Raw genomic sequence first — 14,360 nt, 5'->3', positions numbered from 1 at the left:
TCGTCATGAACTCTATTTACACCACATAATAAGGACACTTATAGAGTCAATAAGAGTTGAAATACTGAAAAGGGCAAGAGATGATGATGGATAGATACAGAATACCCCTTAATATGGGATTTGTCTTACTCAAGATTAGAAAATAGAGCTAGAAGTTAGAAATTGGGAAAATGTTATTATGTATACTGTCACATGATATAAGTTACTATAATTACTATGTATATGTAAATGTTAGAAATTGAAAGACGATTACTATGTATGCTTAAAGAGTAAAGGGTAAGAGATGATGGATAGATACACAATACTTAATATGAAATTGGGTTTAAAAAAAGAGGTAGAAAGCAGAAAGTGGAAAAAGATTACTATGTACACTTTTACAAAATATAATATAACTAAACTGTATTTTTAAGTCTTAGAAGTTGAAAGATTACTGTCATGTACTTCTAAACAGTATTATTATTATTATTAGTAGTAGTATCTTATTATCTTATTATAATTAGTAGTAGTATCTTGTATCTTGTATTATTATTATTATTATTAGTAGTAGTAGTATCTTGTATAAAGTAAATTTAACCCAGACACTAAGCAATCACTAAGCAATCATATATATTTAAAAAAAAACCATTAAAAATAAATAAAGATGCTTAGAGTGAAAATGATTGACGCAGAGTAAAATATTTATAATAAATAAAAACTTTAGCCCTATTTTGTACTCTGCGATTCAACAGTGATGGGCCAGAGTTTTCTGGACTCTGTTTTCCACCAGCTTAAAATCTAAAATTATATATCTCAGTGCTTTTGTTTTAAGGAAAGTTCGTTTTCAAGAACCATGCTGTCCCTAGGATTGAAATGGGGCAACTTGCCACAGTCAACACACAGTGCCCAATTCGCCGCGGCCAACTTAACCTGGGGCAACTTGCTGCAGGGCAATTTAACAATTCTATTTAATTATTTAATTATAATTGCTTCTTTAACATTGATTGATTGATTGATTATAATTACTCTTTAATTGTAAAATAAGTTTTTTAAAAATGTTTTTAATTTTGGCCATACACATTTCATTCTGTCCCTTCTTTTGCATCCTTTCTTTTCAGGATTCTATTCCACTATTTCTTTTGATATTAATGTAACTCTTGTCCTAGTTGGCCATGGTTGAGTTGGCCGGGAGAAGTTGGATGTGGTTAGTTGGTTGTGGCAAATTGGCCATGATGAGTTGGCTGCGGTAAGTTGTCATAGACCCCATAGGAGGTAACATCATCACTGTTTGAAGGTTTTGCAGAGAGGAGGAGGAGGAGGAGGAGGAGGAGGAGGAGGAGGAGGAGGAGGAGGAGGAGGAGGAGGAGGAGGAGGAGGAGGAGGAGGAGGAGGAGGAGGAGGAGGAGGAGGAGGAATAATAATATGGGGTCCTTGGTGCCCTCTGAGCTGAGTTGTTTTTTTGCAGATGTTTCATGTGTTTATTACTGCTGATGATGTTACCTATTTAGGGTAATGAAATTCTGCAAGAAAACAACTAATCTCACTAGCTAAAATTAATAAAAACCTATCGCCACGATGTTGGAAATGTAATGTTGCACTAGGAACCTTTTACCATATATGGTGGGAGTGCCTGAAAGCTAGGGCCCTTTGGCACCAGATAAGAAAGTATGTGGAAGAGATGCTAAATCAGGGGTGTCCAAACTTGGGAACTTTAAGACTTGTGGACTTCAACTCCCAGAATTCCCCAGCCAGCCTGGCTGGGGAATTCTGGGAGTTGAAGTCCACAAGTCTTAAAGTCCCCAAGTTTGGACACCCCTGTGCTAAATCAAATGATGGAATTGAGGCCAGAACTATTTTTATTAGAGATCACAAAAGAAAAACATGGTAAAGATGGACTATATTTAATGCTACATATTTTAACAGTGGCAAGACTGGTTTTTGCACAAAAATGGAAAAAATAAGGCGACTTCCTCAGAACAAGAAATAATAAATAAGATGTATGCAGTAATGGACAGACTGACTCTAGAGCTCAAAAACAAAGGTGAGACGGAATACCGTGTCAGGAAATCTGGGACAAATAGTACCGATGATTAGAAATGAGGGGAAAAGGCCGGGACAGAAAAACACAGTCAAATTAAGAATTGGAAAATATGGTTTAAAGATTGTGTGATAGTGTGATCGGATATGTATTTGTATGGTTAGTAATCAGATATAAGAAGGGATGAATGGACAGGTCATCTGACTGACCACACATAACTATGTAATGGATATAAAATGGAATTGTTGTAAGATCCAAAAACTATAGGGAAATGTTTATGCCAGAAACGTCACACTATGTTTTTAATGTTTATCTAATAAAAAAAACTTTTTAAAAAAGAAAACAACTAATCTCAGAGGGCATCAAGGACCCCTCATGTCAACCCTGAGCTACAAATATTCTCCTTTATTGGTTTCGTGTCCTGAGCTTTCTTACCAGAATCATCCAACAGGTCAGGTTCAGGCTGCTGGGGCATAAGAGCAGAAATCCATCGCAGCTTCTCACTCCTAGGAAAAGCAAAGAATGTGATTAGAAAGCAAGACCTCACATGCTCCCTTCCTTCACTTGAAACATACTAGGCTGCAAGTCCTTGCACATGACTTGTTATATCAGCCACATTGGGATGTCCTCCTAGGTCATGCTATACTATAGACCATCAGACAAGGGCTGTCGGGCACCAGCAATCAGATGCACACATGCAATTCAAGTTAACTAAGTAAAGGTTTCCCCTGTCCAGTCGTGTCCGACTTTAGGAAGTGCGGCTCACCTCTGTTTCTTAGCTGAGGGAAACCAGGGTTCACTTTGTGGACTTACAAAGAGAGGGGCGGCTACTATTTAAAGAGGAATAAGCTTTTGGCATTGGTCCAAGCTGGCAGTGGTGTAAACGGCCTTCTCCTGTGCAGGCCTGTAAAACTGAGCCGGGTTGCCGAGTTTCTCCCTGCCAGTCCTTACTGTGTTTCTGTGCGGAAGAGGAATTCCACTTTCTTCCCCTGATTGTTCTGCAGCAGGAAAAGGCGGAAAAGGTTTTTGTTGTCGCCGTGGAGCTTCATTTCACACTTTTCCCCACGCACATCCGAGGAGGCTGCGTAATCGAACACAATGAAACGGCCATTCCTGCGGGAGACACAGAGAGAGACGGAGAGACGGAGACAGGGAGAGAAAGAGAGAGGGAGAGAGATGGAGAGAGGGAAAGAGAGAGGGAGAGAGACCGAGAGGGAAAGGGAGAGGGAGAGAGAGACGGAGAGAGGGACAGAGGAAAAGAGAGGGATAGCGAGGGACAGAGAGAGGAAAAGAGGGAGAGAGATAGAGAGAGGGGGAGAGGGAGAGAGGGAAAGGGAGAGGGGGGGAAAGGGAGAGAGGGAGACATAGAGAGGGACAGAGGAAAAAGAGAGGGAGAGGGAGGGACAGAGAGAGGAAAAGAGGGAGAGAGATAGAGAGAGGGGGAGATGGAGAGAGGGAAAGGGAGAGAGAAGGAAAGGGAGAGAGGGAAAGAGAGGGAGAGACAGAGAAAAAAAACAGGGATCAATATTCATTGCTCTGGGCCCTGATTGTTTGATTTTTCTTCTTACAGGAAAATACAGGAAGAACTGTACTAGTTTCATCTTAACAGAATAAAACAATGGAATAACAGAGCTGGAAGGGACCCTGGAGGTCTTCTAGTCCAAATGCTTCCTCAAGCAGAAAATCTGTGCCAAAGGTGCTTTTTGAGGAGACAACTGGACTTCCTTGTTTTTCTTCTGAAGACGTTTTGCTTCTCATCCAAGAAGCTTCTTCAGCTCTGACCAGATGGTGGGGAATGGAAAGATATCAACGACCCTCTAAAAGGATGCAAAGGACCAGCTGTCTGCGAGGAATATAAATCCTTCAATTCCCCACTATCCTGTCAGAGCTGAAGAAGCTTCTTGGATGAGAAGCGAAAAGCCTTCAAAAGAAAAGACCAGTCCAGTTGCCTCCTGAAATAAAAGCACCTTTGGGATAACCCTGACCTGAATGATTGAGAATCTCTACAGAATTTCAGGAAATCTGTCCCATTCAGACAAACGACTCTGCAGAAGCCTCCAGCGATGGAGCAAACACAATGTCTAGAGGCAAGCTGTTCCACTGGTTAATTGTTCTTACTTTCAGGAAATTTCTCCTTAGTTCTAAGTTGCCAGAATAAGGAGAAATTTCCTAACGTTGAATGGAATGGCTTGTCTTCAGAAGTTGTGGATACTCTATAGCTGGAGGCTTTTAAGAAGAGACCAGACAAGCATTTGTCCCTCCCAACTCTATCATTCTGTTCTATCCCATTCATCTGCTTTCAGTCAGGATCTTTCTTCCTAGGTCAGTTGCGTAAGAAAAATAAAACAATGAGCCAAACGTCTTGCATGTCCTCATGGTAAAGGTAAAGGTTCCCCTCGCACATATGTGCTAGTCATTCCCAACTCTAGGGGGCGGTGCTCATCTCCCTTTCAAAGCTGAAGAGCCAGCGCTGTCCGAAGATGTCTCCGTGGTCATGTGGCCGGCATGATTCAACATTGGGTAATGGAAAGGCACACTCAGGCTAAAGGCAACAACAGCTCTTTATTGTAACAGAACAACTATATACAATCCAGCGAAGGTTCAGTCTGACAGCAGCCCTTTTATAGGGAGCTGTCAGACCCTTCGACCAATGAGACTGAACCTCTGTTCCCGCTGGAACAGAGGACCTTGGTGGAAACAATTATGACAGTTGCTAGTATCTAACAGAAGGCGCATGGAGCACTTACCTTCCCACCAAAGGTGGTTCCTATTTTTTCTACTTGCATTTTACATGCTTTTGAACTGCTAGGTTGGCAGAAGCTGGGGCAAGTAATGGGAGCTCACTCCGTTACGTGGCGCTAGGGATTCGAACTGCCGACCTTTCTGATCGACAAGCTCAGCGTCTTAGCCACTCAGCCACCCCAGGTCCTCATGAGGGCAGGTGAAAATACTAGCCACCTTCTTTCAAGAGAGGTCTCTGTAGCCATCTATCTTACTGAGAAGAACTTCTGAAGCTGTAGGGAGTCATAAACCCTTCCTTCTTTGATAGGTTCAAAACAGCCCTGGATTCTGCAGAGACCCACCCCAAAAAACTTACTCCCTGGGTCGAGAAAGAAGCAGGTAGTCATTGAAGAGATGGAGGTAGATGGGCCTGGTGGTAAGCTTCCACTTTAAGCTGATATTATATTCCAGAGCTGTAAGTTCTCCATGTTTTACTAGCCGCCGAGACTGTGAGATAAGTGGGAAGATCTGCAAAGGGAAAGAGTCTCCTTTTAGACATGTTTTTTAAATATACACATAAATACACACACATTGTCCTTGACTTATGACCACAACTGACCCAAATTTTCAGTTTCTAAATGAGACATTTGTTAAAGGAGTTAGAAGAAAATGATCCTCAAAACTGAGATGCTTGACAACTGACTCATATTTATGATTAACTTAACAACTGTCTCCTTTTACTCATACTTAAATCCTTGTCTTATAATAACTCCCAGCTAGGCTTCTCCTCCAGCAAGTAGCAGGACATATATGTGTTATATATTGTATGCATATTATATAAAAGTACACATCAGAGCCAATTTGGTCTAGTGGTTAAGGCGCCAGGCTAGGAAGCAGGAGGCTGCGAGTTCAAGTCCCACTTTAGCCATAAAGCCAATTGGCTGACTCTGGGCCAGTCGCTCATTCAGCCCAGCCCACCTCACAAGATTGTTGTTGAGGGGAAAACAGGAGAAGGAAAGTGTGTTGGATATGTTGGGTGCCCTATAAATGTTATTTGTAAAAAATAATAAAGGTGGGATATAAATAAATAAATATCCCCTGTGCTATTTTTCTTCTGGAACCATAATTGTGAGAAAGAAATGAGACCTGGAATTAAAAGCAGCAGAACCAAAAACTGGCCAAATTTACGCCAAAGATGCTTTTCAAAAGATAACTGGGCTTTCTGGTTTTTTTTCCTGAAAACGTTTCGCTTCTTGTTCAAGAGGTTTCTTCAGTTCTAACTGAGACAAAATAGCCAAAATCTAGTTTATTCCAAGAACAGGAGCAATACTTTCCGATACTTTCCTGTCTTCGCATCCACACCTTTGATCTCACCTGTCTCCTTTCCACGATCTCAACAAAGCCAACATTTTCTCAGTCTGCCCTTTCATCTCAAATCATTTTTCTTTCCTTATGACCAAGTCATCTCTATGTTTTTCCTTGTTTTTATACACACACTGACTCAGCAACCTTTTGTTCTGGAGTTTTATCTCTTCTGGTTTTACTGCTCGATTCTGCTAAATTCTGACTAAAGTTTGAACATTGAACCTGATCTTCCCAGCCTCGTTGCCACATAACAAAATGGTGTGATCTTTTCAAAAGGACACATGCTGTATATCCCTTTCCTGTGGACAATAGATGGAAGCTAACTGTTCAGATCGAGGCTTCCCAAGAGCATGACGCAAACTTCTTGTCCCAACAAAAAACCCTTTTATTAATTGACTGTGAATTCTGCTCATTCACATCCAGCAGTCTTTCGGGGGAGGATTTACAGTCACAGACCTTATCTGGCTTGGAGAGCTGCCAGGCCGATATCTGCAAAACTTGGCAAGGAGTCTCGGAGAGTCACAAACCAATTCAGCGAACTAATTGTCTCCTACAAACTGCACTCCCCTTTCGCTCCTCTTTTATTTCCTCTGGGAGGGGCCATTCATCGTCCACCTGTGGCCTTACTCCCAAGTCGACCCCTGTTCTTTAGCTGTTCCCTTCAGCTGGCAACTCTGCGCATGTGCACACTGGGAACAGGCTCCAGCTGTTTCTCTGCCTCACTGATGTCTGACTCTGAAGGCAGCTGATAACTGTCAGACGGCTCTGGCCCCATCTCTGCCTCTGACACAGAGCCTCATCAGAGCCTTTCCCAGACTCCAGGACTCCTGGCCCATGTTTCTCCCCAACCCTCCTCACTGTCTGAGTCTGCTGCCAGCTCCACTGGTGGGCCATAACACTAACCAAGGAGAGAATCAACCTAGAACGAAGGAGACATTTGCAAAGAGTGAGGACAATTAACCAATGGAACAAATTGCCTTCAGAAGTTGTGGGTGCTTCATCACTGGAGGTTTTTAAAAAAGAGACTGGACTGAAATGGTATAGGGTCTCCTGCTTGAGCAGAGGGTTACAATACAATACAATACAATACAATACAATACAATACAATAGTAGAGTTGGAAGGGACCTTGGAGGTCTTCTAGTCCAACCCCCTGCCTAGGCAGGAAACCCTACACCATTTCAGACAAATAGCTATCCAACATATTGGACTAGAAGACCTCTGAGGTCTCTTCCAATTCTATTCTATGTTCCTACAGCCATTTCCAGGTCTTAGAACCTCTCCACCATTAGCAAACATTGTTAAGCAAGGTTCCCAAACTCACCTACCTGCTAAAATGTTTAATGTGTCTGTATAACCTTTGCCTTTTATCTATATATAATGTGTACTCATTCTATCTACTTACATGTTGAAACTTAAATGCCTTCATTTTCAAAGCATTGCTTTTCAGAACTATATTCTATTCATACATCTTCATCAGTGCCTCCCTTAAACAAGGGTGATGACTCAGTACAAGGAAGTCCTTGGCTTACAACCACAATTGAGGCCGGAATTCCTACCGCTAAGCAAGACAGTGACTTTTGCCCCATGTTACCACCTTTCTTGCCACGGTTGTTAAGTGAAGCATGGCACTTGTTAAGTCCGTCACACGGTTGTTACAGTGGTGGGTTTCAATTTGTTTTACTACCGGTTCGCTCGTGCGCATGTGTGCAAGCATCCAGGCAGGTGGGTGGAGCTTCCCACCGCCGCCACTATGGCTTCGCCCGATCTGGGGCCAACCAGTAGAAACCCACTTCTGGATTGTTAAGTGAATTTGGCTTCCTCTTTGACTATGCTTGTCAGAAGCTTGCAAAAGGAGATGACATGATTTCGGGACACTGCAACCGTCCTACGTACACGCCAGTTGCCAAGCATCTGAATTTAGATCAGGTGACCACGGGGATGCTGCAATGGTCGTAAGTGTGAAAAACTGCCGTAAGTCACTTTTTCAGTGCTGCTGTAACTTTGAACAGTTGCTAACCAAATGGTTGTAACTCGACAACTTTCCTGTACACAAGAAAGCTGTCGGAGAGGAATTAAGAGTTCATGTCTCCAGACACCTAGAACAAGGAGAAGGAGAAAAGGAGAAAGAAAAGGGACTAAATGAAGGACAAGAAGAAGATACCGTATTTTCGAGTATAAGACGCACCGGATTATAAGACGCACCAAGGTTTTGAAGAGGCAATTTTAAAAAAAAGTTTTTGCACTTTGCAGACCTCCCCAAAAAGGCCCGTTTTTCGTGAAAATGGGCCCGTTTTTTTTTAAAGGGCACGAATAGCCTTTAGGAGGCTTCTAGAGTGCTCCGGGGGGGGGGGGACAAAAATGAGCAAAAAACGCCCCGTTTTCCCCTCATATCTGCCCTCCCCAGCCCCCAGAACCACTCTGGAAACCTCCTAAAGGCTATGCATGGTCATTTTTGCAAAGGGGGCAGGATTTCGGGAGGCCAAAAATGCTGTATTCAGTGTATAAGACGAACTCAAATTTTCAGCCTCTTTTTTGAGGGAAAAAGGTGCGTCTTATACTCCGAAAAATACGTTATACAACAGAACAAAAAGAGATTGAAAAAGAAAAAAACTTAGATGATTGCATTGGGATTTACAGTGACACACCAAAAGGAAACAAGGGTGAAGCAGCCCCCCCAAAAGGGAAAATTAAATAGCAAAGGTGGGATTAATGGGGAAAGACAGTGGGGGACTGGGGAAAGGTACCAAAACAATAGAATTAAAAAGGAGAAAAAAGATTTGGAAGAAAAAATATAGAAATTACAAGAACAAGAAAAGGCTAGGCGAATGGATGGAGAAAAGAGAATATAAGAGAAGTAAAGCTCCTGAGAGACTAACAGAAAATGATTGAAAGGAGGAAAGAAGGAAAAGGATTTACTAGTAGAATACTATTAATTGTGGATAATTAACTAAGTGAAATGTTTACTATATAAAATTAAATTTGAGGATGTATGTTACCAATAGTAAAACAGAATAATAGACGGAAATGATACGTTACATTTGATTAGCTTGGAGAGGCAAAATAGTGATATTGCTTATATCTTAAGAAGAAATTAAAATTAATCTGGAAAACATGGAAAGAAAATAAAAGGACTGAAATGTGAAATGGAAACATGATGTAAAATGAACGATGCATAACAGAAGATGTAAAGGGGGAAAGGAAGTTAAAAGAAGTTTTAAAAGAAGTTAAAATATGTAACAAAAAATAAATAAACCACCTTTGTTTTAAAAAAAAAGATTTCATGTCTCCATGATGACATTGGTTCACGCTGTGAGGTGAGCGGCCTATAAATTTGATAAATAAAATAAACGGTGACCTGGAGTTTCCTAAAATATTATATCCTCTCTGGGTTCTACAAGTCACACTCTGGATCTCATGTTACCTACTAGCAGGATTAGGGAAGGGGCTTTCTAAGGAAGCTTAGAGTAAGATGAGTGTGTTTGAAAACTGAAAGCGATTCCAGAAGGACTGTTTGGGTGACGTGAGGTGGCCACATCTGTTCTCACAGAAGCTAACTGCTTTTTTGCAGGAGGAAACAGTCTGTAGGGATTTAGAGTGATTAATAGTTCCTTGAGTGAGTTAAGCCTCTGAGACACATTTTGCTGCCTCTCTTAAGAAATCCCAAAGCTTTGCAACAGTTACTGGAATCGCCTGCAAATGCAGTTCAACTTTTGCTGACTTCACGGGGAATTTCTGGCATCCTCAACCATTCACCCTGTTCCCTGATGAAAACCATGAGCTTAAATAAACAGTGATAAGAGTTGGAAGGGACCTTGCAGGTCATCTAGTCCAACCCCCTGCTCACGCAAGAGACCCGCACTAGGGATTCGCACCGCCGAACTGCCGACCGCGATCGATTTTCTGCTGTTAAGGGAGACATGGGTTAAGTGAGCTATTCTATTCTATTTACTCTACTTACTCTACTCTCTTCTACTCTACTCTACTCTACTCTACTCTACTCTACTCTACTCTACTCTACTCTGTTCTAAATTCTATTTGCCCCATGAGCTTAAACAAAAGTTAAAAGGATGTTAGTTCTGACAATCTTGGGCAGGGATTTCTGAGTTCTGAATCCAAAAGAGATTCCTTGCAGGATATGTATGTATGTATGTATATGTTCTGTCCCGTGATTCCAATGAATATGCAGACCCGGGCTTGGCTGTCTGCCACGACTAATTACATAGATAAAGTCACCCCTTGGCTAGGAGCCTAGAAAGTTCTCTTCAAGAACCAAAGATTAAATTTACGGAACGCTTTCTCAACGGCTCGTATAATGGACTGCTGTTTCCTGCAAAGATTCCCCTCCCGTCGCTCTACCTATAAACTCTTTGGGAGGGGCCACACCACAGCTGTCCCTATTTCCTTCTATGACATCTTCTCCACAGCTGTTCCTTTCTCCTATCAATTCTACGCATATGCACATCAGGGACAACCTCCCTCTGTTCCTCCTCAATGTTCCCTGACTCAGATGCCACCTGGTGGCCAACAGGCTGCTCTAGTTCCTGCTCTGACTCCAAACACCCTCCAGAGTCTTCTCATCTTCCAGAGCAGTCCCATAATGGTCTGAGCTGTCAGAGTCCACCAACAACTCAGCTGGCCGCTGCTGGACCACAACAGTATGTATGTATTTTTACCTTGCATTCAAACTCCATATGTTGACTTAAGTGAATCAATTCTTCAGTGCTCTTCATACGCTGGACATTTGCATTGCAGTCTTTGATGAGCTGCAGAGAGAAAAAGGCCATCAGAATAGAAAAAGGGGAGGAAAAAATATTTGCAAAACCACCAATTTTTACTTTGAAAGAATTGGATTTAAAAGAGGTTGCTTCTCCCTTTAGCACGCAGAGGGAAATTCTGCATTATTATTTCTCGGAGGGAGCAGGGATTATGCACATCCCAGAACAGCAATCCCTTAGGGCTCCTTAGGAATGTTATTCTATATATGTCAACTTGTTTTAATTTTGGTTTCCAAAGGGTGAATTTGAACAGTGGGGAAACTGTTGAAGTCTCTTGACTAGACTTATCCCGCTTATCCCACTCGACTAGACTTATCCCACAATTGTTTGGCCCACCAAAGCAGAAAGATACCAAGAAATATCTAATTTATTTATTTTTCCTTTTTAGCAATAACTTTTTAAGGATAAAAACAGATAAACCAAAGAGCAATTTCCCCTACTACATTTCTTTTTTTTAAAAATAACTATCCAAAAAATTTGCAGAGCGATCCGACTTTAAAAATACCTCAGTTTCGCATTCTATGTTGGTTTATTCAAATAATAATTTAAGTACATTTGCATTCAGGGGCAAACTAAACACTTTCCTTTCCATTCCTACTCTAGGTAAAGGTAAAGTCCCCCCCCCATATGTGGTAGTCGTTCCCAACTCTAGGGGGCGGTGCTCATCTTTGTTGCAAAGCCGAAGAGCCAGCACTGTCCGAAGACGTCTCCGTGGTCATGTGGCTGGTTAAATGCCTGAAGGTGCACGGAACGCTGTTGCCTTCCCACCAAAGGTGGTCCCTATTTTTCTACTTGCATTTTTACCTGTTTTCAAACTGCTAGGTTGGCAGAAGCTGGGACAAGGAACGGGAGCTCACTTCGTTATGCAGCGCTAGGGATTCGAACCGCCGACCTTTCTGATCGACAAGCTCAGTGTCTTAGCCACTGAGCCACCTGTTATTCCTACTCTACAGAGAGGGTAACACCATGCCGCTGTGTTCCAAAAATGGAAGTAAAACTCCTCAGCAACAACCTTGGATATTTCAGCTTCTGAACCGAAAGGAGATTTTTGTGTGAGGAGAGAAGAGGGGAGAAGATGGACGTTTGAAAAACAGATTCTGAGGGGCTTTTACCTTTTCAAGAGCGTCGTATGCCTGTGTGGCCTGGACTTCTTCATCAGCCCCAGGTGGAATTCTTTTCAGGATGTTCTGCAGAAGGAAAGATGGATGGATTGATTGATTGATTGATTGATAGATTGATTGATTGATTTCCTGCCTTTATTATTTCTACAAATAAACCAAGGTGGCAAACATATCCAACATACCTATCCCCTCTTAAAGTGTAAAGTGAGTTGGGCTGAAAGAGAGGGACTGGCTCAAAGTCACCCAGCTGGCTTTCATGCCTAAGGCAGGACTAGAACTCCCAGTCTCCTGGTGACTGGCTCACTCAGCTGGCTTTCATGCCTAAAATGGGATTAGAACTCACCGTGTCCTGGTAAATGGCCCAAAGTCACCCAGCTGGCTTTCATGCCTAAGGCAAGACTAGAACTCACCATCTCCTGATGACTGGTCCAAAGTCACCCAGCTAACTTTCACATCTAAGGCGGGACTAGAACTCCCAGTCTCTTGGTGATTGGCTCAAAGTCACCCAGCTGGCTTTCATACCTAAGGCGAGACTAGAACTCCCAGTCTCTTGGTGACTGGCCCACCTAGCTGGCTTTCATGCCTAAAATGGGACTAGAACTCACATTATCCCACTTTCTAGCCTGGTGTCTTAACCAATAGTCGGCCAAACTGGCTCTCTGTGAAAAGCTGGAGAGCTTCTGTATTTTCTAACCCCCCCTTTTTTTTTTGGTTTAATTTTTTGGAACTAGTCATCAATTTTGAATTCAAACTGATCTCACGGCAGCCACGAATTCTCGCCAACATCTTGAGAACAGGAAATGGGGCAACACCACTATTTCTATCTAGAGATCTTTGCTAGAGAACTTGGTAAACATCTCTTCTCTTTTTCTCTAAGGGGACACAGAGAGAATCGGAGTAAGAGGGAAGGAGAACTCTGCCAGGGTATTTTATAGAAGGAAAAAAGAAGAAGAGCTGAGGCCAAACAAACCCCCTTCAATCGTGTGCAGGTAGTCCCCGACTTACGACAACAATTGAATCCCAAATTTATGTTGATGAGTGATCAATTCATTTCGCCCCACTTTACAAATTTTCTCGCCGCATTTGTTAAGTGAATCACCGCAGTTGTTAAATGAGCAACCTGATTAAGTGAATCGGTTTTTCCCGTTGGGTCACAAAAGGGGATCGCATGACCCCAGGACACTGCAACTGTCATAAATGTGAGTCAGGGGTCAAGTGTTCGAATGAAAATCACACGATCCCGGGGATGCTGCAATGGTCATATGTGTGAAAAAGTTCATAAGTCACTTTTTTTCAATGTCGTTGGAACTTCAAATGGTCACTAAACAAACTCTTGTAACTACCTGTACAGATATTCCTCGACTTACGACCGGCCACTTAGCTTTTGAAGTTACAATGCCCGCTACTAAAATACTTACAACACAGTTACAAAGTTCCAATAGCCACTCCCCCAGTCACGTGATTTGCATTTTGGTTGCTTGGCAACTGGCTCACATTTACGGCCCATTGCATTATCCCAACATTGAGTGCCCACAATTTACGATATTTTTGTCGCTTATGTTTCAGCAAAAACGCCCCATTGTGAACAACGACTATTGTATAAGTAACCAACACATAAAAGGTCATAAAAACGGGACCGTCACGTGATGGCTCAGGACTTATGACAGTAACAGGCACGGCCCGTTACCATTGTTAAGTTGAGGATTAGCTGTATATCAATGGTAAATGAGGTTCAAATAGAAGAATACTGAACATGTGCAGGGCTCTGGATATAACAAAGGGCTTTGGAGTAGGGGTGGAAATGATGAGGCCAATAAGGAAGATGATTGTTGTGATCTGCCAGTGGCCGGAGGAGCTGGCCGCTGAGTCGGACAGTGAGGAGGTTGGAGAGGAACATGGACCGGTCCTGGAGTCTGGGGAAGGCTCTGACGAGGGCTCTGCGTCGGAGGCAGAGATGGGGCCAGGGTCGTATGCCAGTTATCAGCTGCCTTTGGAGACATCAGTGGGGCAGAAGAACAGCTGGAGCCTGTTCCCGGTGTGCGCATGCACAGAGCTGCCAGCAGAAGGGAACAGTTAAGGAACAAGGGCAGACTTGGGAGTTAAGGCACAGGTGGAGGGTTAATGGCCCCTCCCATAGGGAATAAAGAGGAGCGAACGGGGAGTGGAGTTTGCGAGAGACAATTAGTTCGCATAATTAGTGTGAAGATTTGTTCGTGACTCTCAGAGACTCCTTGCCAAGTATTTCCTTATAAAGCGTTGCGTTTGGAAGCTCTCCAAGCCTGGTAAGATCTGTGGTTGTAAATTCCCCCTTGAAAAACAGTTTGTCAGGACTTTGCCGGATGTGAATGAGAGGAATTCACACG

At 42.7% G+C, this 14,360-nt stretch overlaps 1 protein-coding gene across 1 annotated transcript in view; it reads right to left on the bottom strand.

The window, feature by feature from the left end:
- Nucleotides 1-14,360, bottom strand: part of LOC309394577 (uncharacterized protein) — a 78,930-nt gene that overhangs the window by 2,854 nt on the left and 61,716 nt on the right. The window contains exons 9-13 of the mRNA XM_081957945.1: nucleotides 11,989-12,063; nucleotides 10,775-10,864; nucleotides 5,112-5,263; nucleotides 2,966-3,127; nucleotides 2,450-2,520 (exon numbers count right to left, since the gene is read on the bottom strand). Coding sequence (XP_081814071.1) covers nucleotides 2,450-2,520; nucleotides 2,966-3,127; nucleotides 5,112-5,263; nucleotides 10,775-10,864; nucleotides 11,989-12,063 — 550 coding nt within the window. The remainder of the gene's footprint in view (nucleotides 1-2,449; nucleotides 2,521-2,965; nucleotides 3,128-5,111; nucleotides 5,264-10,774; nucleotides 10,865-11,988; nucleotides 12,064-14,360) is intronic.

The sequence above is a fragment of the Natrix helvetica genome (assembly GCF_964273705.1).
Source record: "Natrix helvetica genome assembly, chromosome: 6".
NCBI lineage: Eukaryota > Metazoa > Chordata > Lepidosauria > Squamata > Natricidae > Natrix > Natrix helvetica.
The sequence above is the reverse complement of the archived record's forward strand: the minus strand, read 5'-3'. Positions and strand labels throughout refer to the sequence as shown.